The sequence below is a fragment of the Oscarella lobularis genome, chromosome 7 (assembly GCF_947507565.1).
Source record: "Oscarella lobularis chromosome 7, ooOscLobu1.1, whole genome shotgun sequence".
NCBI lineage: Eukaryota > Metazoa > Porifera > Homoscleromorpha > Homosclerophorida > Oscarellidae > Oscarella > Oscarella lobularis.
This window is the reverse complement of record NC_089181.1, coordinates 2,042,098-2,066,991: the sequence shown is the minus strand read 5'-3', so window position 1 is coordinate 2,066,991 and position 24,894 is coordinate 2,042,098. Positions and strand designations below refer to the sequence as shown.

Genomic DNA, 24,894 nt, shown 5'->3' with positions numbered 1-24,894 from the left:
GCCTCGGCTGAAAACGCCCATTTTCCTGAAACACGAAAAAAGAACAGTGCCGGTTTATTGGCGGCGCCGCTTACCGGTGTGATCATCCAACTTCCCACCGTAGTGAAGCGGTAACTGATACAAAATATCGTCATCCTAACTACGAAGCTTCGTATTTGCTCTGGGAAGAAGAACACATCCGGAAAGTGTGCTCGCAGCTAGCGCTGGCCCTTCGTCTTGACTGTCACGTGTTTCTCGGTTGTCTATTTAGGGACTCGTTTATCTAGATGCAGCAAGTTTGACCAGGAATTATATTAGGTCAAGAATGCCAAATTGATGCCGCATAAGTTGACTCCAAACGCTTGCGGGTACAAAACTTTCCAAGATTGTCAAACAGACACTTCGTAATAATACATCAATCTTCAACTAGACAGCCGAGACAGCCGAGACAATAGCACACATACACTGACAATGACTCAAAGCACAACCAGTACACGTCACAATTAGAGAGTACGTTTGACGGTTTATCCTCACCTCACAAACAAAGCATGAGTATTCCAGTTGTGGGTGACGTCATTGCTTTTTCCCCACCAATGAGCGTTTATAGCGTATTTGTCATCCGTAGTTAGCATCTTGTGATAGCCAGCTCCCAGTCCAAACCCCGATATGCAGCTAAATTTGCGGTCCAATTAACTAAGCAAACAAGACTTTATAGCTCGTACTCTCTGCTCTGGCCAACACGAGTTCGATCTCCAGAAGGTGGGTCCAAGAATGCACCGACAACTATTCCTATGTAAGTCGATCTACCTGTTGAACATCCTGCTACGGTTGGGAACACTCCCTTCCAGGCGCCTCCCAAAAAACCGTAAACTAATTCTGTGCAGGGATTGTGATACTTGGGATCGCCGTTGAAACTCAAAGAACTGATGTCGCCGGAAATTTTGTAACCGTCAGTGATTGTTTCACAGTCCTACATCATGTTCACAAGTTGATACCAGTATACAATGACCTTTTAATTAATTGTACCTGTACAATTTTCTGCATGCTTTCGTGTTTTGTGGGATGTCTCCAAGCCACGTGTTTGTCTTCCCCGTCTTGAAGAGCTCGAATCATAGCGTCGTGAAAAGGCATGTTTGTATACGCCACTCCCATAGCATTTTCGTCCTGGAACGAGAGGCTACGAAAACAATTAATACAGTCAAGTGTTTTACACACCAGAAGTGTAGTTGGGTGACCGATCAAGCGTCCGTCTCTCCACTGAGCCGTGTTGAGCCTGTTCATTATGTGATTGTTGCCTTTCACCTGTTCGTAGACACAAAGAATTCCTTTACTTTCAAATTCATTATAAAGACGGACGACTTCCGTACTTTAACGACAAGCGTCCAACCGCCTCCAGCTGTCGTCATATCGCAATAGACAGCATAGGGCAGCGAATCCGCCGGAGTGACCCAGTACACGCCGTCACCGTGAGAGCCGCCTCCCAAAAGGATTTCGTTGCACGATCTAGAGAAACCGATTAGTACGGTAGCGATTGTCTTCCAGAAACTGATTCTGTCGGGTGCCAATTGAATTCGCCGAAGGCACTACCTGTTTCTCTTCAGGACGGCAGGGACACATTGTAAGCCATGAATTTCCATTGCAGTATTCATAATGTCCGCTCTTTATGCCGCACCTAATGTGCATACGACGTCAAAATACCAACACTTGTCACGATTACTAATCCTTTACCGAAGGTCTCCCCGACGACTGCACAATCCTGCGAGCACAGCACCGCCCTACTGGCAACGGATTACTGGAAACTCTAGGTAGGTAAAGAAATAACAACGAGCCTTGACGCTTGCGCTGCAAAGAGTTGGAGAAACGCCTCGAAGAGCCCCAGCGTCAGGTTTATCCGTTGAAGGCACATTCATTGCCAGTGCTGACAACCTAAAGCCCAAATCAGAAATAAAGAAAGTTCTGTATGCCGTGTACGTTAAAAGAAGAGCGGAAAGTAGTGAAGCGAGCATCATCTGATTACCAAGGTGCTGAAGAGCGAAGTGATATACAGGCTCACCCAGCTCCGTTGTTATATTCCGATCCGTTGTTATATTTGCTAATTGCCTCCAAATTGCACAAAATTCCGGTGACAACGTCAAGGAGTGATGCATGCCACGGTACTATAACAGACTTGGTCTTTTCTCAGGCCGCGATTCCTTCCCAGACACGCCCATTCTTCACTGTCGCTATGCCGACAGAGGAAAAGAGAGCACTCCCGGTATTTACTTTCGGCTGGCGGCGGGTCACCGTAGCGTGTGGGCAAACCGTACTTCCCGCCGTACGGTAAAAAAACAGTCACATCATAAATGACGGAGGCCTCGTACGTGTCTCCGTAGACTAGTACATCCTTCAGACGTCCGGAAAGTCGGAGGAAAAGTCGCGTGAGATTTGTAAAACCGGAACGAACGATTCGTAGACGTTCGCATAGCGAAACTGTGTCCTTTGTCATGTTCGGCAAGTGCATCTCAAATAAAAATCCATCTGCTGCGTTATTCAACATTGGCATACACCGCCTAAAGAATAAAAAATAGGATCTACCCAATTTCAAAAATCAGACGCAAAAGAAAGCGGGCATTATCAGCTTACACTGGAAATATTTGCACTTGCCTACTTCGGTTACAGCAAATGTTGATACAAATGGTACATAATAATAGCTAGTTTCTCACATACAGCGAACGCCTGAAGGCGTATCATCCAACTTCCCGCCGTGGTGAAGCGGTAACTGATACAAATATGCGTATTTGGTCTGATCTATTGCCAGAAGAACACATCCGGAAAGTGCGCTCATAGCGCTGGCGGCAGACTCAACGCAAACAGCTCCTTTCGTCCGGCATCGTATTCACCTTTCGAAAATTCTATTCAGATCTTGTAGAAATCCTAAACGAGCTTGCAATATCTTTCCATCTCTAGGCTCTACAATTCTTCGTGAGATTTGGAGGTGGCCGTCACGTGGAAGACTCCGTTGTCTACTTTAGGGACTCGTTTATCTGCACGGAAATGGCTTGATACATCTAGACGTGAAAGAGTCTAAATCGGAAAAAGTAAAATTGGGCTTCGCTTTGGGCGGTAGTCTAGCTGCAGTACCGGTACGTGTCGTAAGCCCATCGCGAGCCGAGCGGTGCGGTGACGACAAGCCTGACACTCAGGGCGACAGGGCGACAAGCTAGCTAGCTAGCTAACCCTGGCGACAGGCGACAAGCCAGGGCGACAAGTCAGGGCTGGCGACAAGTCGTAACCTTCCTAGCGCGCGCGCCTTCCACATCCACATTCCCTCATCCCCTGACATTTCCACATGCAGCTTCCACATGGAGACGCTTACACTTGCAGACGAGTCAAAAACTTGGCGCAGGTTCAATTACTAGCAGAGAAGCAACGACTGTGTCGTTGGTTGGATTTGGAATAGCATCTGCCTAATACAAACGCTTCGAAGTAAGCCGAGGTCGACTAAACACTTTCTTAAAGTACAAAAAAACAATAGCAACATCAATCCTAAATTAGACAGCAGAGACAAGTACACACATACACGGATGACGATTCGAAGTACAGCCAGTGCATGCCACCCATTTGGCGGTTTCTCCTTACCTCACAAACAAAGCATGACTGTTCCAGTTGTTGGTGACGTCATTATTTTTTGACCACCAATGAGCGTTTATAGCGTATTTGTCATCCGTAGTTTGCAGCTTGTGATGACCAGCCCCCAATCCAAAATCCGATATACAGCTAAAGTTGCATCTTGAGCACTCTACGAGTCTACTGTACTATGTATAGGTCGTACTTTTTGCTTTGGCCAACACGAGTTCGATCTCCGGAAGGTGGGTCCAAGAATGCACCGACGACGGCTCCTGTGTGATGCGCTCTACCTGTTTCACATCCAGCTACGGTTGTGGTCACTCCCTTCCAGTCGCCTCCCAAGAAGCCGTAAACTAATTCGGTGCAGGGATTGTGATACTGAGGATCACCGTTGAAACTCAAAGAACTGATGCCGCCGGAAATTTTGTAACCGTCGGCGATTGTTTCGCAGTTCTGCATTTTAAACACATTCTCGTATAGTGACGCTTCAATTAATTAATTACTTAATTAATCATACCTGCACAATTTTCTGCATGCTTTCGTGTTTTATGGAATGCCTCCAAGCCACGTGCTTGTCTTTCCCGTCTTCAAGAGCTCGAATCATAACGTCGGTAAAAGGCATGTTTGTATATGCCACTCCCATTGCATTTTCGTCCTGGAACGAAGAGAGTACAAAAATAATCAAACTTTCAAGTGTTTTACATACCAGAAGTGTAGTTGGGTGACCGAACAAACGTCCGTCTCTCCACTGGGCCGTGTTGAGTCTGTTCATTATGTGATCATTGCCTTTCACCTATTGAAAGACGCAGACTTCTTTTACTTTCAAATTAATTAGGTATGAAGACGACTGCCGAACCTTAACGACAAGCGTCCAACCACCTCCAGCCGTCGTCATGTCGCAGTAGACAGCGTAGGGAAGCGACTCCGCCGGAGTGACCCAGTACACACCGTCACCGCGCGAGCCGCCTCCCAGAAAGATTTCATTGCACGATCTAGAGAGCTCAATTGGCATCGCAATTTTGTTAAAAAAACGGAGGTACAGTTACCTTCCTGGATTATTCCGGGTGCCAATCGAATTCCATTCATCTTCAGGACGACAAGGACACATTTTAAGCCACGAATTTCCATTGCAGTATTCGTAATGTCCACTCTTTATGCCGCAGCTAACGCATACGACATCATGCCAACAGTTGCCTGGATTACTATTCTTTTACCGAAGGTTTCCTCGGCGATTGCACTGCCCTGCTAGCACAGCACCGCCCTGCTGGCAAAGATTATTAACAATCGGTAGTAGGTCTAAAATAAAGAGAACGAGCCTCGACGCTTGAGCTGCAAAGAGTCGGAGAAACGCTTTGGGAAGCGGAGGCATCTGCTTCAGAAGCAGGCGCATTCATTGCCAGTGTCAAAGACCTAAACCGAAGAACAGAAATAAAGTCAGTTCTGCATTCCGTATGCTCGAGATACGTTAAAAAGAGGAGTGAAGCGAACATTGTCTGATTTCCAAAAGGCGCTGAGAGCGAAGTGATATTTTCCCGGAAGAGGAAATCCTTCAGACATGCGGCGTGTGATTTGTGAAGCTGATAATACTACGGTCGGTAGACGCTCGAGATAATGCGATAAGAACAGATAGACCGGTCTAGTGTCGGTTTGGCGGTATAGGGTGATCTCAGTGGCCTCTCCGCCGTAGTAAAGCCCGAATTGTCTCCCGACTTTGTCTGAAGGAGGATCGAAGGCGTTCGTTATCTTTATCAGACGACTTCATAGCGATCTCCGCGATCACTTGCGCTGCCACGGTTATCCGGGAAGTTGGCATGTGATTTGATGAAATCTGTAAAGAAAACAAACCATTTGCTGCGGTCAACATTCTAATACACTTCTTAAAAATAAAATTAGGATCTACCTAATTTCAAAAATTAATGATGAAACGCACAAAAAAACGGACACTGCAAATTTGCAATTGTCTAATTCCTACGGCAAACGTTTGTTTGATACACAATTGCAGCGTAATACAATAACGTTGTAATTTCAGAGTACCGGACTATGTTAGTTTCTCACATACAGTGCCTGAAGGTCTTCATAAAGACTGTGAGAATCGTCCAAGTCAGCTCCAAGACGACCACAGATAGCTTCTTCACCAGGCTTATTCTGCAGAATTTTCTCGTCTTGACGACCAGATAACAGCTTGGCCACCTGAGTAAAGGACGGCCTGTCGTGATACTCCGGATTCCTATAAAGAGGAAACAATTAGAACATGACATGGCAGTGAAGACTACTCCTCGTGCCAGCATGAAATCATCAGATGATATATAGAACGAGGACATCCAGGAGGAGGTGGTAGTCGATATCCAGCGTCAAGAAGTTCCTGAACCTGTCCAACACTTTTTTTACAACAATTCTAACTAGGAGACGTCAATCCTTGCCTCGGAATTAGGCATGAAACCGTATGGCCTCTCTCCTAAAGACCAGATCTCGTAGAGAACAATCCCGAAGCTCCACACGTCGCTTGCAGTGGAATACTTCCGAAAGTTGAGTGCCTAAGGTAAATAATAAATAAATGAATATAATTGTAGTTGAGCTTGCTCGCCTCTGGCGAAGTCCAACGAATAGGAATCTTTCCACCACTCGTCACGTAGTACGTATCGTCAGCCAAATCGCGAGCCATGCCGAAATCTCCAATCTGCATGTACAACAGATGCACATCATATAAATGAATCCAAGCTATCTCGATTAACCTTGCACGTGTGTTCCTTATCAAGCATTACGTTGCGAGCGGCGAGATCCTGCAAACGGCAAACACACGTTTCCGGCGGCGACGACGACGACGTCAACGTCTTTCACTTACTCTATGCACGAAGCTTTTGCATGACAAATATTTCATTCCAGCTGCAATTTCTGAGCTCGATCGAAGAAGTCGACGAGCCAAGTTTGATTCGGCGTCGGGCTGATTGTAGTCCAAACTGTCAAGGAAGAAACGGTATAGAGACTCCATCCGTGTCATGTATACGTCGTCAATTACGTTGTCTTGACGCCAACAAGCCAATCTTTCAAATCCCCGTTTTCGACCAATTCGAGAACGAGCAGTATCTAAGAGTGACACGTAGACGAAACGCTTCGAGACAAGGCATCTACGTACCGGTTCTCCGACGGTGACGACTCCGTAAAGAGCGACGACGTTCTTGTGACGAAACTGGCCCATAATCGCCGCCTCTCGCAGAAACTTGACACGATCTTCACGCGTCGAGGACGAACTCAGTGTCTTCACGGCAACAGCAATGGGTTCCTTGCCACGATGCTAAGTCATGCGTGGTCGCAATCAAGATCGACTCTAAAGCAGTCGACTACGTATCTATTACCGTGACAGGACTCCACTTTCCCAGAGCAACGACGCCAAACTCACTGAAAAGGCACAGTAGATACAAAATGATTACTACAACGAAAACTATTTTACGCACCCGGAACCTAATTCCTTTCCCATGACAACACTCTTTCGATCGATTTTGGACATTTTTTTGCCTTCCATTTGAGCGTAGAGCTCCGATTCCGTGCTAGCAGGCTGCCAATACAGCGGCTCTTCCGCGGTCAGATTCACACTTTTAGCACTCTATTTAACGTCAGAAAGAAAACACACGTGAACGCGATGGTGATCTCAGAAATTCCTTGCCTCTCTGGGATTGCTTTGCTTCGTCACAGGTAACGGCTCGTCGTATACGTTGACCGGCGCGCCGTTTCCGCTGAATGAGGTCGTGGCAACGACGCTGTTCAAACGACGAAACGTCGGGTTTTCAAAATTCATAGGGTCATAGAAAGGATTCACACCGACACCTGCAAAACAAAATTGAATAACTTTTGTCTCAACTACAACAGCAAGTCCAGGATTGGCTCACCGCTACGTAGGTTCATTTTTCCCTTGCGTCGTCGTTTGTAGGCGACAACAGCAACGACAACAACAATTACGATTAGGAGAAAGAGTCCGCCACCAGCGCCAACGGCAATGTATAGAATTGTTTTGCTGTTGCTTTTAAAGCCTTCACTTCCGCTGTCCGGCGGTTTGCTGCTAAGGGTGGACGTGACGGTAGTGAAATATTCCGTCTCTTTCGTCGTCGTCGTCGTCGCTGTCGTCACGGTGACAACAGATAAATTTGACGACGACGATTGCATCGTTGAAGGTGACGTCGGGCGTAGGCTAGCAGGTGTGCCTCTAGTTGGCGACTGAGTGCTGGCTGAGGCTGACGAACGGATTGGTTGGGTTGTCGTGGCTATGGAAGCTGTCGACGATTTTATTACTTTTGTACTAGACAGCGTTTGTGCAGGACTCGTGTCCGGTGGTTGCGAAGTTGCGGCGATTGATTTAGTACCAGTGGTTGCTGACGCCGTTGTAACTTCGCTTAAAATCGTCGACGTAATGTCGCTTGCAGTCGTAACGGCTGACGCTGTTTGCGACGAAACAGTTGCTGTAGAGGGCGCATTTGTTTTCAAAATCGTCGACGTAATGCCGCTTGCAGTCGTGACGGCTGACGATGATTGCGACGAAGAAATTGTAGAGGGCGCATTTGTTTTTGAAATCGTCGACGTAACTTCGTTTGCAGTCGTAACGGCTGACGATGTTGGTGATGAAAAAGTTGTAGAGGGCCCATTTGTTTTCAAGCCGGTAGCAGAAGCTAAAAATAAATAATCATAGTTAAGGCAACCGAACTGTTAATTACAAACTTGGCATGCGCGTTGTTGTTGCTCCGTGGGTGGTCGCAGGAGAGGATACACTGGAAGATGTAGTCACAGATTTCATTTTGCTTGGAGTAGCTGTTGTAGACGAAGACGTTGACGTTGAGAGCGCCGAAGGAGACGATGACACGTTACTATTATTGCCTGCGTTTCACAAATGATGAAAAGGTTCCACACAAAACGAAGTTTATACCTGGCTGTGTTGTTGCTTTAACAATGCTTGTCGGGCTCGTAGTCAACGTTTTATTAGTAGAATCGACCTGTACAGATGCTGACGTCGACGGTACAGTGGAAGGTGTAGACAAGACTACGACAAAAAACCATATGACATTATGTAATAAATTTACAACATCAATGCAAACCCGTGCAACTGAACGTAACGTTGTTTTCCGTGTAGCCAACGGGACAAGAATCATAGCAACGATTGTTGTGATAGTACCAGCCCGTGTTACAGCGGAAACACGTCAAATTTATATGTGAATAGTCATAACATCCTATAGAATAATGCGTCTGCATATTGCTCACATCATGTCAGTCTTTGAGGTCACCTCTTATTTGATTGTAGACGTCCCTGTAACGAATTAGAGTTGTGCTGGTAGATCCTCCAAGTGAGAAAGCTCGAAACTTTGCAATAGCAGATACAGATTTGGGATTTCCTCTTCCTGTCCGACCAAGTGCTGTGATTTTGTTGAAGGTGAAACTAAAGCTAGCTGATACGGTTGTGTTTCGAGGCGATTCATCATTGTACGACGAGAAGACGATGACGCTGCTGGCTGACGACGGCAACCAAAGTACAACGAGTCTGTTCCATTGTCCACTATCCGCATTGCCGGAATTTATGTTCTGAAATGACGCCGTTTGAAAACAACTTCTTATACATTTAAAAGTACATACGTTCACTTGATCAGGCTTTTTATCATTTGTAAAAATCCACTTTGTTTGAGGGCTTCCACTGTTAGCATAAGTGCGCAAAAAACCTATATAATACACAGGCGTATCTATGAACGAATGCTCTAATTCAATAGGATATGTACCGTTTTTGTCTGCTAATAACTGCTTTGCTTGAATCAATCCGTTTGTATTACTGTCAGTCGGAAACTGAAACCAGACGTCTATCATCCAATTTGAGAGCTAAGAAACAAGAACTGTATATAAAACGTGCGGAACAAGTGTAAAAATTACACTAGGAGCATTCGAAAAGGAAAAGGCGATATACTTATTTCCGCCTAGCTTAATGCCATCGCTTGCGCTTGTTGGTCCATTCGTGCGCTTAACGTTATTTATCCGCTGGCAAAATCGCTTCACGTAACACACAATATACACAAGCGCACATTATGCTGTACCTGAAGTGAAACCGTGTCGTCGCCGAAATAAAATGTCTGTTTCGTGGTTGTCGTTGGTTTGAACGAACTAGTGTCCAAGAAAGCTGCGTATAATCTTATAGAGTTTTCATCAAAACGTAGGATCGAACTAAGCCCTTTACCAATGCAAAGTGGTTGAATGTCCAGCTGAGCGTAGCCTTTACCACACTGGAGAACACAACAATCGTCCTGAAGCTTGCATCCGTCATTGCACTTAGTGCAAGGATCGTCAAGACAAGTACAGTTGCCGTTGTTTCCTTAACAAAGCGATACTAAACGGCCACAACAACATACAAATACATTGCGTTCGCACCAGAACAGCTTGACGCAACGATTCGTCCAAGAACGGCAAAAATCGTAGCGATAATGAGTAGACCGCCGCCACCCTTCATGACTAGCACGATCACGTGAGCGACGCTCCAAAATTATTTTTAAAAATCTATTTTGGCTTCGCGAAAAAAATCACAAGACTATTTTATGGTCAATCCGTGCTAAACCCGAAGCATATTGAAGTAAAGTAGTGAGTAGCTCAATATCACTACTCGCCTTTCAGTTGCCGTTAATTCGTCACGTAGAGTGATTGGAGGTCTTTATAGAAGCTATCGGATTCATCCGAATTTGCACCAATATGACAATCCGGTTTGCTCCTCAGAATCTCGTTCGTTTGATCATCGGATAGCATCTCTGCTAAATCGGAGAAAGATGGCCTGTCGTGATAATCAGGATTCCTACAGAAAACAGTCACAGGCGAACAAAATATCGTACACTGACTCCTTTCTTACCAGCAACGAATCATCATATGATAAATGAAACGAGGACAACCGGAAGGAGGTGGCAATCGATGCCCAATATCAATCAATCGCTGAACCTGCTCGAAGTTGTTATATAGCACCGGTTGTCTCTATCAAACGTTCTCTCACCTCCGAGTTCTCCATGAAACCGTACGGCCTATCTCCCAAAGACCAAATCTCGTAAAGAACGATTCCAAAGCTCCACACATCACTGGCAGTTGAATATTTTCGAAAATTCAACGCCTATAGAAAAATAAAATTTGAAACCGAATAAAGCGGGCAGATCGAGGCTCACCTCCGGTGCCGTCCAACGTATTGGAATCTTTCCTCCGCTTGTCATGTAGTACGTATCGTCAGCTAAGTCACGGGCCATGCCAAAATCGCCAATCTAAAAAGTGCAGCGTCAATCAGAGAGACTAAAACGACTTCGGTTGTCATGACAAACTTTGCACGTAAATTCGTGGTCAAGCATCACATTGCGAGCAGCCAGATCCTATGTCCAAAAACAAGGAACTCATGCAAGAACTTCCTTCCTCGTCTTCAGCCTACCCTATGCACAAAGCCTTTGCGTGACAGATACTTCATTCCTTCAGCTATTTCCGAACACGATCGAAGCAGGAGACGAGCTAATTTTAAATCCTCTTCGGCGCTGGGTTTGTCGACGAGGCTATCAAAGAAAGGAGATGAACATTGGCGAGTATGTGTTTCATTGCGAATTTACCTCGCCCTGACGTCAGTCAGACGATCTTTTAAGTCGCCATTTTCAACCAATTCGAGAATCAGCATCACCTATAAACGGAAGATATCATGTAGAAAGCAACGAGTGATCGCATCGCGTACTGGCTCCCCAACTGTGACGACTCCGTAGAGAGCGACGACGTTCTTGTGACGAAACTGGCCCATAATTGCGGCTTCTCTCAAAAATTTGACGCGATCTTCACGTGACGACGAGGAATTCAACATCTTAACGGCGATTTGCCGACTGCGACGCTAAGTGACCAAGTGGGCAGATATTTAAAATTTTTCAATCAAACGCTTCCATCAAACCGTGACAGACGTCCAAATTCCTTTCGCTACGACCCCAAACTCTCTAACCCAGATCGTACCATATACCTCATGAATTCACAATAAATTGTTCCTTACCCAGATCCCAGTTCTTTTCCCACGACGACGTCCTTTCGATCGATTTTCGAAAACTTCCTGCCCTCGATTTGTGCGTAAAGCTCGGACTCGGTAGAAGCGGGTTGCCAGTACGTTGGATCGTCCGGCTCCGAGTAAAACGACGAGACCATTTTCTAAAGAAATCAAAAACAGCACAAGAAACTGCGCGTCCCTCTTTGAACCCCATACCTTTAACGGAGTATGATTGGTAGACGGTTCATCGTAGACATTGTTGCTAGGACCATTCAAAGGCTTTCCTGACAGGACAGAATCCGCGCCATAGTCAACGAAAGACGAGCTGGCAACGGCGCTCGAGCGACGTGAATTTTGGTCGTCCGCTGAAGCGTACAGAGGATTCAAAGAAAGGCCTGTCGAACAAAAAGATCGAATCGATTCTAAATGAAAGTTAAACAACGCTTTAGTCTGACCGGAGCTGTCGCCTCTCACTCGTCCCATCGCTATGTTCTTCCGTCGACGTCGCCGTTTTACGCAGACGACGACAAGAACAACGACTGCGACTAGAAGAATCGCGCCGCCGCCGGCACCAGCTCCAATGTATATCACCGTCTGGTCTCCTCCCTTTGATTCTTTTCCATCTGTTGGATAGATCAGAGTTGTTGCGACGGTTGAGTCGGTAAATGCTGACGACGGCATTGCTGTTGTTGGTCTGACTAAAGAGGCTTTGGACGGCGTAGCAGTATCAGAAGTTCGCTGCACTGCCGTAGTGGGCGAGTCTGTAGTGCCAGATACTTGAGTCGTTGCAACCGTCGTTGGTGTTGTCGTTGTTGGCGGTGGTGGTGTTGTTGGTGTAAGTGTAACTCTTCCAACATCCGAAGACGTAGGAGTAATTGAAGTCGCTTCAGTTGTTCGCGCCGGCGTTGCGGTGCTTGGCGGTAACGACGAAGATTCAGTCATGATCGTAGTCATGATCGTAGCCATGATCGTAGGGGCGACAACTGCGTAAAGAGTGTATCACTATTTTCACGAAAGAAGAGAGCGGCCGTCTTACCGCACACAGAAGCATTCGTCATCTGGTAGCCTTTCGGACACGATGTATTGCAAAGACCGTTATGCAGATACCAGCCTACATTGCATTTGAAGCACTCCAGGTTCCGTGACGAGTAGCTTAAACAGCCTATAGATAAAGATTCAACGCGTGCTACAATTCATTTCTGTACGTATCATACCTCGTATGCGATAGTAGATTTCATTAAAATACTCCAATTTTGACGGTAGCCCCACTGAAAATGCTTTGAACTTTCCTACTGCCCAAACTGATTGTGTCTCTCTGTTCTGCTTGTCCCCAAGAGAAGTGATCTTGTCGAACGTCAGCATAGGATTTCCATCAATAGTTGTCTTTTGCAAAGGATCGTTATTGAACGACGAGAGCACATCGACTTGTTGTTGAGATACCGGGAACCACACCAAAATTAGTCTATTCCAGGCACCAATCTGCGCTCTATTTACACTTGGAATTGTCTAAATGATTTTAAAGTAAACTACTCCAAAGGTTAATGATTGACTACTGACCCAATTACGGCCGTCGTACTTCAATAGCGTTATTGGAGTAAGAGATCCCGATACGTTAGATGTAATGACTTCCAAGTACCCTGCACGAAATGTTTACTGTAAAAGATACCGTTATTGTTGGCTCGCCTGTCTTGTTTTCAATGTTCACTTGAATTAATTGTCGGGGTTTTAAACGGTAGCCACGATTTAGGCCAACAGTATTGGGAAACAAGAATTCAATGTCTATCATCCATCCTTGAAAGCTGTTGTTCTAGAAAATGTGAGGAGTGAACGGTGGAGAAAACGAAAGATAATAGTACATACACCGCAAAGTTTAGATTTAGTTTTGACGTTGACGCTTCCGACTAATTTCAAGAGAATTCTGTTGGGCGCTCCCATGAATTGGCTGACAGGACCACCCATTGGCATTCGCTGCGAACCAACATCGCATTGCATTATCTGCACGTCTGCGCGTTACGACGTCATACTTGAAGTCCAACTTTGCCATTGCCGAAAGGAAATGTCTGAAGCGTATCATTGCTCACATTGAAGGACCGGGTGTCAACGTACTCTAAAATACGCACGCGTTTCCAAATCAGAGAGCTATCATCAGTTCGTCCAGTTCTCGTCTTTACCTACACAAACTGCCAAATCGCCCAGACGGGCGAAGCCAAGATCGCATTTGCGAACGCAACGGCCGTCCTGAGAAAGACAACCATCACTGCAGTTGCTGCATAAAACGTCTAAGCAGGAACAGCCTTTGCCATTTCCTGAACAAGACGCTTTCTCAAACCCAACAACAAAAGAAAGTCAACGCAAAGTTAACCTGAACATAGAGACTTCGTTTGTCGAAAAACCGTGCTAAAGGCAAGAGCTATGCCAAAGACAAGAGAAACGCCCTTCATCGGGGGAGGATTTTAGAATGTCCAGCTCACGTGGTCATAAAAGGCGGCAATCCTGAGCCCGCCATTAGCGAAAATTTCTTTTACAGAACTTGAAAATAGAAGGAGCGCAATGACATAAAACTGCAGCAAAAGAAACTAGTGTACACTTTTTTTGAAAACTTTTTGAGCTGCCTAAACAATTTCTCCGACGACTTCAGTCTCTGAAAGCTTATCTTCTCCTTCTTTTTCTTCTTCTTCTTCGGGTTTCTCGCAAATGGCCGATAAAGACGTTTCTGAAAGAAGTGAAATTCTATCAATTATGTCTCGAAACGACGGCCTTGAATGATGATCTTCATTCCTAGTCACAGTATGAGAAAAGTGCTAGTTAATTCAATTGATCTCTTTCCCCACCAACAGTCCATCATCAGCGCGTAAACAGCTTCGGAACACTCCGCAGGCCGATCCATTCTATAGCCTCGCTCGATCTGTGAAACGACCTAGACGCAATCACGGTTCTTCCTTTTCTACAGGACGAATCACAAAGTGTAAAACACCTCAGTATTTTTCATTCCCTGGTAGGGTGACTCGCCAAGCGTCCATATTTCATACAAAACGATACCGTAACTCCAGACGTCGCTCGACGTCGTATACTTGCGACGAGACAACGCCTGCAAAAAAGGAGCCAATAGCTCGAGTAGCAACGAGGTCGGTTCTTCCTCACTTCTGGCGCCGTCCACTTGACGGGAATCTTTCCGCCCGACACGACGTAGTAATCGTCGTCCAAATCTCGAGCCAAACCAAAGTCTCCGATCTAAATCTTTGGTATGAAACGCAATAGTTGAAATCGATCTTACTTTGCACGTGAATTCGTAGTCGAGGAAAACGTTTCTGGCCGCAAGATCCTGCGCGAGAAAAACGATCAAAAAGAACAAACAAAAGTTGTTTCTTTACTCGGTGAACGAACGACTTGGACGCCAAGTATTCCATTCCCAGTGCTATCTCCCTGGATATGGTAATCAGTCTCGAACTAACTTTCTCCACAGGAGACACGTCAGGAAACGCTTCGCGGTTTCTAACAAGTACAGAACGCGTTCGCGCACAAACTTTGCATACGACGTGAGATCGTACTCTGCGCTAAGTTTCTTTAGGTAATCTTTCAGGTCGCCGTTTTCCATCAGTTCCAGGACAATCATCATCTACGAGAGAGACGATCAAAAGAGGGCTGGATTTAAGGAGTTTCTACCGGGTCTCCTTCAGTTACAACACCATATAGACTGACAACGTTTCGGTGATTAAATTGGCTCATGATGGCTGCCTCTTTTAGAAACTTGACTCGGTCTCTTTCTGATTCAGACTTGAGAGTCTTCACCGCTACGCCAACATTCCAGTTTCTCCGCTAAAAAATTCATTTAAAAAGTGCAGAGACTGGTGTGGTCCCTGACTCACCGGATTCCATTGACCGCTTTCAACAGTGCCAAACTCTCTGTATGGAATTATATGAAATCATTCCAGAAAAGACTTTGGTGGCAATTACCCTGAGCCGAGAACTTTGTTGAGCTCGATCGTCTTTCTCTCTAATTTCGGTATTTGCTTCCCTTCGATTTGCTCAAATAACTCTTCCACCGTCTTAGCTGGATTCCAAAATCCCATAGAAGTTCTTTTGTCCAAATCCTTATAAAAATCTGCGTCAATTTCCTTGTACACTTTTCCTTTTGCGGACATGAACTTTTTTCTGTTCCACTTATGATCCCTTTCACCGTCGTCATCATCAATCTTAACGTAACTACTGTCCTTATCGTCATCATCATCCTCTTCGACGGCGCAATAGTCGTGATCCGAGATTTCAACCTTGTTGAAAGCCGCGTTGGGAAAGCTGTTTGCACAGTCTCTGCTAGGACGCCGAGCTAACAGCTCAACAGGGACTTCATAAGGCGAAGACCTACTAGTAGTAGCGTCTAAAGGAACAAACGCGTCGCACGTGTATTTATCTCGAGCTATTCGCGCAATGTACCTGCGTCAAAACCGTCAGAACGAGAGTGTCGCCGCCGATAGAAGACAAAAACCAAGATAGCTATAAGAAGCAGTAAGCAGACAGATATCACGGGCGCAATCACGACGGCAAGATCTAAGAAAGAATCGCTTGCGTCAGTCAACATAGTTTCCAGCTTTTCTAACCAAGCATAGCACCTCCTGTTTCGTCTAAGGGCGCAATTGAAGATGGCGTGACGGGAGAATGACAGGTCATTGTGGCGTTGTCAACAAGATAAGGAAATGGGCAGCTGACGTTGCATATGCCGTCAACGAGATAGTATCCAGGTAAGCATCTTGAACAAAGTAAGTTGGACGTTATGTCGTAGCAATCTACAAATGTCATTTTACTACTTCCGTGTTAGATTCCAGAGACAATTATTATACCAAAAAGACGATTTGATTGAAACAATTGAAAGGCCTCGTCTCCCTGCCCGCCATTGAATATTCTTAGTTGAGCCACATTTCTTACCGATTCCGATTCCGTCATAATTCTATACGTTTCATTTCTACTTCGACTCGTTCCAAAATGAGTCACTTCAGGGAACGCAATCGCTGACGGAAACTCCACGCTTTGTACTTGCTTGCCGTTAATAAATAACAGAAGGGAATGAACAGAAGGACTTTGAATCCACACGCCCGTAACGCGAGTCCAATTCGTCGGGAGATAGAAGCCATTTGACGATAGATCCTCCTGAAAATAAAGAGAATACGCGCGCGCAAGGTAATTAGCTTGATAAGCACCAACCAAGGTACAAAGAGAAATTGTGCAATCCACAGACAAAGTATACGTAGACAACGTCTGGTTTTGACAGTAGAGAAGAACGGCTCCTAAACGAATTTCTAGGTTTTACACGACTTTCCTCGTAAAAATTCTCCCTCTCACCAAAAACAGAAAGAGCATTAGTCCCAAATTCCCACAGGACGAGACTTTCGCCGGTGGTGACGTTCTCTTGCCGTTTTACCCAAGTATCCACAATCCAAGAACCTCCGGACAGAATCTAAAATAAGATCCTTGTCTGTCACAGCGTCACTTCTGGGGAACAAACACTGACCCCATTATTGGTATTGAGATTCATAACGTCAATTATGCCGCCTCTCTCGAAGCGAATTCCACTAGAGTTTTCAAGAGGACCGGGTGCCGAAGAAATTCCGATCAGCTGCAACAGAAGAATAACATATTTAATTAAACTAATAATTATTCCATGGAAACGTACGGTCAAAGCCAAATGTGAATTTCGATATTGTATGTTGACTTCACTTGCGGACGCATTAAGATGACTCAGATCGAGATAGCCCACTGCATATAAAGAAAGAAATATTACGGCACAAACGTCGCCACGCCCCTCGTACAAGTGCATTCCCTCGCAATCGCCGCGTATCCTCGAGAGCAATTCTTTTTGCAGTATCCCTCTTCTAGTTTGCAGTTTTCTTGACAGACCAGGCAGCCGGAGTCACCTCTGACTCTGTTCTGGCACGCGCAGCCCGCATCGTCGTCGTTCGCCTTCGCGACGTCTGTCGAAGCAGTCATCTTTTCGCGGAACAAGTGTAGAGAGAGAAGCAACAAGCTTACGCGCTGCTATCACGACGCCCAAGAACGCTGAAAGCAACTTGAAGCGTGACATTTTATGGTTTCCCGTACACAAGTAAGGCGCTACAGCCCGTATATACTACTGTACTGTTCTCGAACCATGTCATTTGATTAGAACAGAAAGAAAGGTTATAAATCACGGTAGAAAAATCCAAGCACTTCATAAAACGGTGTAGTGTAAAAACACGCTGCAACATCATAAAGACAGACAAATAGACCAATCACAGCCTCTCGCTTCAAGAGCGCGCGGAATAAGTAGATTATCAAAGGCAAAGTCCAAGACAGCCACTAGATAAGAAACATAAAACAGAGAGATGCAATGCCAATGACAAGATCTAGGAAAAACAGGTGTAATCAGTACACATGATCTCTGACTCTACACACAATACCTATTGCTTGGCCTAAGGACGCAGCTGAAGAAGTTGGTGTGACGGGAAAATGACAGGTCATCGCTGCGCTGTCAATGACATAATGAGCCGGGCAGCTCACATTGCATATGCCGTCAATGAGATAGTATCCAGGTAAGCATCTTGAACAAAGTAAATTGGACGTTATGTCGTAGCAATCTACGAACGTCATCTACTACTTCCGTGTTAGATTCCAGAGATAATTATTATACCAAAAAGACGATTTGATTGAAACAATTGAAAGGCTTCGTCTCCCTGTCCGCCATTGAATATTCTTAGTTGAGCCATATTTCTTACCGATTCCGATTCCGTCATAATTCTATACGTTTCATTTTTGCTTCGACTCGTTCCAAAATGAGTCACTTCAGGGAACGCAATCGCTGACGGAAACTCCACCTTTTGCACTTGCTCGCCATTAATAAATAACAGGAGGGAATGAACAGAAGGACTTTGAATCCACACGCTTGTAACGCGAGTCCAATTCGTTGATAGATAGAAGCCATTTGACGATAGATCCTCCTGAAAATAAAGAGAATACGCACGCACAAGGTAATTAGCTTGTTAAGCACCAACCAAGGTACAAAGAGAAATTGTGCAATCCACAGACAAAGTATACGTAGACAACGTCTGGTTTTGACAGTAGAGAAGAACGGCTCCTAAACGAATTTCTAGCTTTCACACCACGACTCTCCTCGTAAAAATTCTCCCTCTCACCGAAAACAGAAAGAGCATCAGTCCCAAATTCCCACAGGACGAGACTTTCGCCGGTTGTAACGTTCTCTTGCCGTTTTACCCAAGTATCCATAATCCAAGAACCTCCGGACAAAATCTAAAATAAGATCCTTGTCTGTTGCAGTGTCACTTCTGGGAAAACACTGACCCCATTGTTGGTATTGAGATTCATAACGTCAATGACGCCGCCTCTCTTAAAGCGAATTGCTCTAGAGTTTTCAAAAGGACCCGGCGCTGAAGAAATTCCGATCAGCTGCAAGAGAACAGTAACAAATTAATTTAATTTTTAAATCCATGTGAACGTACGGTCAAAGTCAACTGTGAATTTCGATATTGTATATTGACGTTACTTGCGGACGTATTAAGACGACTCAGGTCGAGATAGCCCACTGCATATAAGGGAAGCTCAATTTACGTGCGCGACTTCGCCACGCCCCTCCTTTCCTACAGGTGCATTCCCTCGCAATCGCCGCGTATCCTCGAGAGCAATCTTTTTTGCAGTATCCCTCTTCTGGTTTGCAGTTTTCTTGGCACGCTAAGCAGTTGGTTCGATCTCTCTTCAGGCACGCGCAGCCTGAATCGTCGCCCTCTGCTTTGGCGACGTCTGTAAAGCGGGCGCAGTTTCAGACTGGACGTAAGGAGCAACGGCAACGATCTTACGCGCTACGACCACGATACCCAAGAGAAACTTGAAAGGTGACATCTAGCCTAGCGCACTGCCTGTCAATAAGTCATGCAAATAATTAATCTCATGCCATCTCTGGCAGATCAATGAATTACATAGGAAATGAATCTACTCTCTGCAAAAGTCATTGAACACGTGTTCTAGTCCTAATAGTACTATTTCTGCAACTGATGTGAGCATCTCACCAAACCGACTTACTTGTCTCGAGAACAAGAATCGAGAGTGCAATAGGGCTCTCGACTCTCGCTTCTCGTCATCGTCTCACCCTGAAACAGTCGGTTGTACTGCAAATCGGAATTGCTCGACAGAACCTCGCGCTGTTCGCCTGTCAACAGCGAATCGTAGTTGTTCTGCGGCTGTGACTCCGGAGACTTGGACTCCTCTAAAGACTTGAGAGTGACGTGGTCGTAAGCGTAAGCGTAGGTGCCAGAATCCAGTCTCGGTTGAGTCGAGTCCAACTCCGTCTTCTCCTTCGTCTTTCGATTTCGACCGTAGATGGGATTCGTTTTCATAGTTGAACGGCTTCGACGGATTCTCATAAAAGACGGTCTCTTTCGTTGCCTCGAATCGCTGCCAGTCTCGTTGCCGTCGCTCTCCTCGTCGTCGTCAATGACGCTAAAGAAAAGGAAGATCTCTCCATACAGTAGCTACTGTAGTACAGTTGTATCTATCTACCAGCATCTTTCTCTGATGACAATGACGACGATAGTGACGACGATGCCGGCGAAAAAACCGCCGAAAACCGTCGCAATAATGTGCCAGTTTTCGATTCCGTCACCAGGCTCGCACTTCGGCTCAACGACGCCTTCCATAGTAGTAGTGCTGACGATTCGACTCGGAGTAGCGATTCCGACTAGCTGCGTCGCGGGCAATGACGTCGACTGAGCAGAACTCGGGCACACGCAGGTATTCGTCGAAGCGGCAGCGACGGGAACTATAGACAAAGAAAAACGGTTGTGTTATTTTACCGTAATATCGATATGCTGAGAGTCTATTCATATGATCTCACCGCAGACGACCCCGGCGTCTTCTCCGTGATTGCAGTTCGACTTTCCCCATCCGGCAAAAGAACAGTCACGCAAACGCGATTCGTTTCCGAGACACTGGACGTCGTCCATCCAGATCGACCCCGAGCCCGGACCGAAGTCTTCCGCATAGCGAACATAGCTCTGGGCGTCGGGATAACCCAGCTGACGACAGACGACCTGAGCGTCGGCGAGCGTCCACTCGTCGTCGCAGACCGTACCCCAGACACCGTTGCGGGACACTTCGACGCGACCTGAGCGATTGGTTTGACCGCCGACGAGTCGCACTTCGTCTGAAAAGGATCTCACGTGAATGCATATGCATAGAAAATGCGGAGTCGGAACGGGGCCGACAAAAGGAGTCGTTTCGTACTTGATTGGGCTTGAACGGTCGGTCCGATCGTAAGAATAACAGACAGAAAGAGAACGGTCGACGCCATTATCTCTTTTGTTCAAGCGAGCGCACTGCCGTGACCGTGGAACTTGAAACTTCCGTCAAGCACACGCTCACACGTAAAAGAACTTTCGACAGGATGAGAGATTTCCTATTGTATCGTCGTCACTCAGCGTTTTAATATCAGTGCTTCGCCCCCCGCAACGAAAGGCGGACGGGCCCTATAACAAATTTACTATGAAGCAATTAGATATATGCATGCCGGCAGCCAGTAGTGAAGCGCGTCGCGCATAGCTCTCACGTTTTACGACGACTGCGTTTGCGCATTAAAAAGAGGATTCTTCATCGAAAGTCCGCCTAACTTGTCGTACGAAGCGTCGGGCGGCAACGGGGCCGGCGGACGCTCGTCGATTCGACTTAGGCGATCGTACCTGTTTTCCATTGTCGAGTCTTCGCTTTTCGCGGTGGCGACGACGACTTTCCGGTCTTTGTTCGGAGGCGGATTTGCGTACTCGTACTCGTAAGCATTGGGCGACGACGAGACGGAAGAGGCTTTATACATAGGATTCGACGACAGGTATTCTTCCGTTTTCGACGGATGATCCAGATTTTGACTATGCGTCTTTTTTCTATAAAGCCAAAAAAGAAGAAAACGTTCTATTTCCAGACGCGCGAACGAACTTTTTCTACTGTACCGTTGGCGGATGCAGATAATCGCCGGAATAAGCGTGACGACAATTCCGAGAATGAAACCTCCGGCTCCGGCTCCGGCACCCACAATAATAATTGTCGAGTCACAATCGCGAGACGACTCAGCGGGACGTGGCGAGCAATTCGTCAATTCAGTAGCAAAAGAAGTTGCATCGTCAGTATCACTGCTCCCAAAAGCAGTAGTAGATGACGCTGCGGCTGAAGGAGCAGTAGATAACGCCGAGGGAGTAAATGGCGCAATAGTAGATGACGCTGTGACTGTGAGAGTAAATGACGCAGTGGTTGAGAGAGATCCTTTAGTCGCCGCTCCACTAATAGTGTCGGGCGTAGGAGAAGCAGTCGCTATGAAGACATGGAACTCTCTATAAGGCTGAATGCGTCGACGAGTGCTGTGACTTACCTGCTCGCAGGCACAGATTGCCGCTGCTCGACGAATACCAGTTCCGGGGACACTTCGTCACGCAAGAACCGCTGAACATATAGTACGATCCCCAACAACTGCTGCACGCAACAGTGGAACTGTACGCATAACATCCTATAATTTAGACAGTTGGCGCAACTCTAGCTGTCTCTGTCTCTCTCTGCGCTCACCTGTCAGGTTATTCAAAATTCCACCATCAATTCGTGAACGCGACGGATAGATTCGTAGACCCGCCACTGAAGCAATCGATGTCAGGAGCGTCGCGTTTGTACCAATGCGACGCAGATTGTGAACCGTGTAGCCCGCCGAGCGGAAGTCGAGGGCACCACTGAACCATCGATTGCCTTTTCCGTCAGAAAACGACGCCCTTAAATGCTGAGAATTTTCGTCAAACAAGAGCTGTAGTCGCATCCAGTCCGTAACTGCAAAATTAATTTTGATGGGAGTTGAATCGAGATCTTTCTAAAGACAAGGTTTTTATTGATAAGTCATTACTGAATTGGACAGAGAACATACGCATAATTTGTTGCCAATACAGCGAAATTTCAATGAAACTTGAAGTACTGACGAAAACAGCATGTCGTATTTGTAGTCGAGTGCGAAACCGACTAGAAAAAATCCAAATGCTACTATATGAGAAGAAATACTCTATTTTTTTAACCTTCTCCTAGGTCTGTTGTCAGATGAAAAAGAACTTGCGTCGGAGCTGGATCTATTCGACTTTTTTTGACCACGGACGGTCGTATCCACATGTCAGCAAACCAATTTAGCTTTTGCAAGAGAAGAGAGGGCTGCAGAGAAGGAAGAAAGAATGAAACTAAGAAAACGTGTGTGTGTGTGTGTGTGTGTGCCAAAGTAAAAGCTGCCCATACCTTTAGATCAATATATCCATTCATCTTAGAGCTGGTAACGAAGACGGTCGCATCGTTGTCACTAGTCGGCCCATCTCCAGCGAAGACATTGCCTGTCGCCTACATTCAGCGTAATATATGCAGCGCTGCTGCTGCGCGTTCAAGTCGTACCTTGACATCTATTGTCCCATTGCCAAATAATAACGCGTCAGATGTCGTGAGAGCCAACGTCTCGTTGAGGGCGGTCAAAGAAAAGACGGCTAGAGAAACGCCGTTGCAGGAAAAAAACAAACGAGACTCGGTGTCACGCTTACGACTGCACGAAGACGACAGGCTGTCGAGTAAGTAGCCGTCGGTGCACTTCCGCACACACTTGCCCCCTTGGAGGACACAAGGCGAAGAACACGCTCCACATGCACCCTGCACAGTCAATTTTTTGCACGGACACGGCAAGATAGAACGAATCGTCCTCCCACTCTCAACTAGAGGCCCTAGAATGATGATTAAGAAAGAGCTAAGGCGACGGTTAGTTACGGTCGCTTCGCTGCGGATTGTATATGCACTCGTGCATGTGTAGAGAGAAAAGTCAAATTGGAAATAGAGGCTAATTTTGGTAAGTACTTGAAGCGACCGTTACTAACAGATGCGTTTTCAATCTCACCGATTGCATGAACCCATCTAAGAGAGACAACGACGACGAGGAGGAGGACGACAGTGTGACTCAACATGTCGACGCCCATTAGGAAGCTCCTTCGCCCACGCTAGAGACGCGTGAACAACAAAATCGCTCACGTGTGCCAGCCCACCGACATTGAAAAATGAAAAGATGATACGAAAAAAAAAAACGAAGCTAGCTGGTGAAGGCCGGGGCCGGGAGACGAGGCTACAAAACGCCCGCCTGATCCACCTTGAGGCCAGGCCTCCTGTCACAACTGTCCCATGACCTGAGAAAAAATATGTTTTACTCGTTTTCTATTGTCTCGGCCATAAAACTCTTCTGAAATAATTATTACAAAAGGACGGGCCAACTCATTATTGCAATAATTATTGCAATAATAATTGCAAAGGACGGGCCGACTCGTCTGCAATAATTATTGCAAGGGAAAGGACGAGTCATCTGCAATAATTATTAAAACCGTGTGCTGAAATCTTGACCTCGCGGATTTCCAATGAAACGCGCTAGATCTACTCTAATATGCTAATATAACAACCACGCGCGATCAAACGGCTCGTGCGAGTCAAAATTCGCAAAGAAAATGCGCTAATTGATTCGGGGGGCCCCAAAGCGTACCTGTTCCAATATTCGCACGGTTTCTTCGAATTTGAGCGTGAAATATCAATTGAAAAGCGCTTCGTAGTCGTAGATCACTGCAAAAAAACGAAGCGAAAGTGATCGGCGACGTCCGGGTGGACGGATCGCCCTTTTCATCGCGAAAAACGGGCACCCGATCGCCCATACGCTCACCGATGCCGTATTTTGCATCGTTGCTGGCTCCCGCGTTGTCGTCGTCGCCGAAATCGGCCGTTTCTATGCTTCGATCACGTGTACGATTTCCCGATGTCCGGGCCGTTCGACAAGCCCGCGAAAAAGCCAATCGACGATAATGTACAGCGAAACGTAAGACGAAACTGCGAAGAAGAAGAAATGCGACCACGAGGCATCGTACGCCATCTTGGCCTTGAGGCGAGAAATCTTGCATCATTATTGCCAAGAATAGATTTGCTGACCATGGATCATGATGCAATCGATGGTCAAACGGTCATTAAAAATTCGCACCTATTCGAAGGAACCAACCAGAGCGCTAGTTGAACCCAACGTGATCTCAACGGACCAATGAGCGCGCTGGGCGGAGCTACACGGTACAAAAGGGAAGTGCACACCGATTCTCCTTCAGTTGCGGCCTAGGGTGGGTGCGGCGTGGAGCAATCTGCGTCTCATCCTTGACGGACTGGCTCGGGAGATTGGCAAAAGGACAGTCTGGATCGTCGGATCAGCGTGGCCCACGGATTAATCCCGTGCCGGAGCCTCTAAGCAGGGC

General features: G+C 46.3%; 8 protein-coding genes and 1 long non-coding RNA gene across 22 annotated transcripts; 1 reads left to right on the top strand and 8 right to left on the bottom strand.

Moving 5' to 3' along the window:
* Positions 1 to 380: 380 nt before the first annotated feature.
* On the bottom strand, positions 381 to 3,242 carry LOC136189155 (uncharacterized). 3 transcript variants are annotated; one of them, XM_065977015.1, is made up of 12 exons: positions 3,100 to 3,242; positions 2,933 to 3,042; positions 2,602 to 2,870; positions 1,951 to 2,549; positions 1,809 to 1,905; positions 1,708 to 1,754; positions 1,567 to 1,651; positions 1,347 to 1,482; positions 1,195 to 1,281; positions 1,006 to 1,143; positions 702 to 949; positions 381 to 651 (listed from the first exon to the last, which is right to left on the bottom strand). In XM_065977015.1, the coding sequence occupies exons 7-12, from the start codon at positions 1,626 to 1,628 to the stop codon at positions 510 to 512; spliced, it is 813 nt and encodes a 270-aa protein (XP_065833087.1). In that variant the 5' UTR covers positions 1,629 to 1,651; positions 1,708 to 1,754; positions 1,809 to 1,905; positions 1,951 to 2,549; positions 2,602 to 2,870; positions 2,933 to 3,042; positions 3,100 to 3,242; the 3' UTR covers positions 381 to 509. The 3 variants fall into 3 exon arrangements, with proteins under 3 accessions (XP_065833087.1, XP_065833088.1, XP_065833086.1); XM_065977016.1 differs by having other exon boundaries at positions 2,602 to 2,858; XM_065977014.1 differs by having other exon boundaries at positions 1,951 to 2,528; positions 2,602 to 3,042.
* Positions 3,243 to 3,408: 166 nt separating this feature from the next.
* LOC136189153 (uncharacterized) lies at positions 3,409 to 5,398 on the bottom strand. Of its 3 annotated transcripts, XM_065977012.1 has the most exons (10): positions 5,218 to 5,398; positions 5,050 to 5,171; positions 4,902 to 4,995; positions 4,800 to 4,846; positions 4,632 to 4,748; positions 4,442 to 4,577; positions 4,292 to 4,378; positions 4,103 to 4,240; positions 3,791 to 4,038; positions 3,409 to 3,735 (listed from the first exon to the last, which is right to left on the bottom strand). In XM_065977012.1, the coding sequence occupies exons 2-10, from the start codon at positions 5,073 to 5,075 to the stop codon at positions 3,594 to 3,596; spliced, it is 1,035 nt and encodes a 344-aa protein (XP_065833084.1). In that variant the 5' UTR covers positions 5,076 to 5,171; positions 5,218 to 5,398; the 3' UTR covers positions 3,409 to 3,593. The 3 variants fall into 3 exon arrangements, with proteins under 3 accessions (XP_065833084.1, XP_065833083.1, XP_065833085.1); XM_065977011.1 differs by having other exon boundaries at positions 5,050 to 5,398; XM_065977013.1 differs by lacking the exons at positions 5,050 to 5,171; positions 5,218 to 5,398 and having other exon boundaries at positions 4,632 to 4,735; positions 4,902 to 4,939.
* Positions 5,399 to 5,442: 44 nt separating this feature from the next.
* On the bottom strand, positions 5,443 to 10,078 carry LOC136189139 (ephrin type-A receptor 4-A-like). Of its 3 annotated transcripts, XM_065976983.1 has the most exons (22): positions 9,979 to 10,078; positions 9,788 to 9,922; positions 9,648 to 9,730; positions 9,487 to 9,591; positions 9,339 to 9,435; positions 9,199 to 9,281; positions 8,853 to 9,147; positions 8,667 to 8,798; positions 8,498 to 8,611; positions 8,293 to 8,448; positions 7,470 to 8,243; positions 7,247 to 7,407; positions 7,038 to 7,186; positions 6,939 to 6,981; positions 6,719 to 6,877; positions 6,602 to 6,669; positions 6,428 to 6,542; positions 6,318 to 6,365; positions 6,170 to 6,262; positions 6,006 to 6,119; positions 5,868 to 5,953; positions 5,443 to 5,812 (listed from the first exon to the last, which is right to left on the bottom strand). In XM_065976983.1, exons 1-22 carry the CDS (start codon positions 10,055 to 10,057, stop codon positions 5,629 to 5,631), a joined length of 3,273 nt encoding a protein of 1,090 aa, XP_065833055.1. In that variant the 5' UTR covers positions 10,058 to 10,078; the 3' UTR covers positions 5,443 to 5,628. The 3 variants fall into 3 exon arrangements, with proteins under 3 accessions (XP_065833055.1, XP_065833056.1, XP_065833057.1); XM_065976984.1 differs by lacking the exon at positions 9,487 to 9,591; XM_065976985.1 differs by lacking the exons at positions 9,648 to 9,730; positions 9,788 to 9,922; positions 9,979 to 10,078 and having other exon boundaries at positions 9,521 to 9,591.
* Positions 10,079 to 10,082: 4 nt separating this feature from the next.
* Positions 10,083 to 14,055, bottom strand: LOC136189140 (ephrin type-B receptor 2-like). Its single transcript, XM_065976986.1, has 20 exons — positions 13,953 to 14,055; positions 13,762 to 13,896; positions 13,615 to 13,697; positions 13,451 to 13,558; positions 13,274 to 13,397; positions 13,148 to 13,227; positions 12,805 to 13,096; positions 12,627 to 12,752; positions 12,046 to 12,573; positions 11,807 to 11,985; positions 11,600 to 11,751; positions 11,504 to 11,546; positions 11,297 to 11,446; positions 11,178 to 11,245; positions 11,006 to 11,123; positions 10,902 to 10,949; positions 10,752 to 10,844; positions 10,586 to 10,699; positions 10,448 to 10,533; positions 10,083 to 10,393 (listed from the first exon to the last, which is right to left on the bottom strand). Exons 1-20 carry the CDS (start codon positions 14,029 to 14,031, stop codon positions 10,225 to 10,227), a joined length of 2,775 nt encoding a protein of 924 aa, XP_065833058.1. The 5' UTR covers positions 14,032 to 14,055; the 3' UTR covers positions 10,083 to 10,224.
* Positions 14,056 to 14,062: 7 nt separating this feature from the next.
* On the bottom strand, positions 14,063 to 17,684 carry LOC136189142 (uncharacterized). Of its 2 annotated transcripts, none has more exons than XM_065976989.1 (19): positions 17,612 to 17,684; positions 17,392 to 17,553; positions 17,256 to 17,338; positions 17,094 to 17,198; positions 16,925 to 17,039; positions 16,787 to 16,869; positions 16,426 to 16,732; positions 16,186 to 16,371; positions 16,022 to 16,135; positions 15,545 to 15,965; positions 15,457 to 15,493; positions 15,254 to 15,406; positions 15,139 to 15,206; positions 14,962 to 15,082; positions 14,865 to 14,912; positions 14,732 to 14,821; positions 14,565 to 14,678; positions 14,422 to 14,507; positions 14,063 to 14,368 (listed from the first exon to the last, which is right to left on the bottom strand). In XM_065976989.1, exons 1-19 carry the CDS (start codon positions 17,661 to 17,663, stop codon positions 14,203 to 14,205), a joined length of 2,511 nt encoding a protein of 836 aa, XP_065833061.1. In that variant the 5' UTR covers positions 17,664 to 17,684; the 3' UTR covers positions 14,063 to 14,202. The 2 variants fall into 2 exon arrangements, with proteins under 2 accessions (XP_065833061.1, XP_065833062.1); XM_065976990.1 differs by having other exon boundaries at positions 16,198 to 16,371.
* A 35-nt stretch (positions 17,685 to 17,719) lies between these two features.
* Positions 17,720 to 19,524, bottom strand: LOC136188668 (uncharacterized). The gene is made up of 9 exons (XM_065976426.1): positions 19,429 to 19,524; positions 19,217 to 19,372; positions 19,075 to 19,157; positions 18,917 to 19,021; positions 18,751 to 18,865; positions 18,610 to 18,692; positions 18,249 to 18,555; positions 18,019 to 18,195; positions 17,720 to 17,964 (listed from the first exon to the last, which is right to left on the bottom strand). Exons 1-9 carry the CDS (start codon positions 19,469 to 19,471, stop codon positions 17,918 to 17,920), a joined length of 1,116 nt encoding a protein of 371 aa, XP_065832498.1. The 5' UTR covers positions 19,472 to 19,524; the 3' UTR covers positions 17,720 to 17,917.
* Positions 19,512 to 21,041, bottom strand: LOC136188669 (uncharacterized). The gene is made up of 4 exons (XM_065976427.1): positions 20,852 to 21,041; positions 20,463 to 20,771; positions 20,129 to 20,387; positions 19,512 to 20,068 (listed from the first exon to the last, which is right to left on the bottom strand). The coding sequence occupies exons 1-4, from the start codon at positions 20,916 to 20,918 to the stop codon at positions 19,648 to 19,650; spliced, it is 1,056 nt and encodes a 351-aa protein (XP_065832499.1). The 5' UTR covers positions 20,919 to 21,041; the 3' UTR covers positions 19,512 to 19,647.
* LOC136188670 (uncharacterized) lies at positions 20,469 to 22,904 on the top strand. The gene is made up of 2 exons (XR_010670270.1): positions 20,469 to 21,449; positions 21,510 to 22,904. It is a non-coding gene; the product is annotated as an uncharacterized lncRNA (long non-coding RNA).
* On the bottom strand, positions 21,027 to 24,514 carry LOC136188666 (uncharacterized). Of its 7 annotated transcripts, none has more exons than XM_065976421.1 (12): positions 24,147 to 24,514; positions 23,666 to 23,799; positions 23,517 to 23,616; positions 23,170 to 23,346; positions 23,027 to 23,115; positions 22,877 to 22,975; positions 22,666 to 22,795; positions 22,521 to 22,612; positions 22,175 to 22,466; positions 21,984 to 22,118; positions 21,174 to 21,925; positions 21,027 to 21,107 (listed from the first exon to the last, which is right to left on the bottom strand). In XM_065976421.1, the coding sequence occupies exons 1-11, from the start codon at positions 24,310 to 24,312 to the stop codon at positions 21,177 to 21,179; spliced, it is 2,163 nt and encodes a 720-aa protein (XP_065832493.1). In that variant the 5' UTR covers positions 24,313 to 24,514; the 3' UTR covers positions 21,027 to 21,107; positions 21,174 to 21,176. The 7 variants fall into 7 exon arrangements, with proteins under 7 accessions (XP_065832493.1, XP_065832492.1, XP_065832495.1 ...); XM_065976420.1 differs by having other exon boundaries at positions 21,027 to 21,093; XM_065976423.1 differs by having other exon boundaries at positions 21,027 to 21,093; positions 21,304 to 21,925.
* Positions 24,515 to 24,894: the final 380 nt, after the last annotated feature.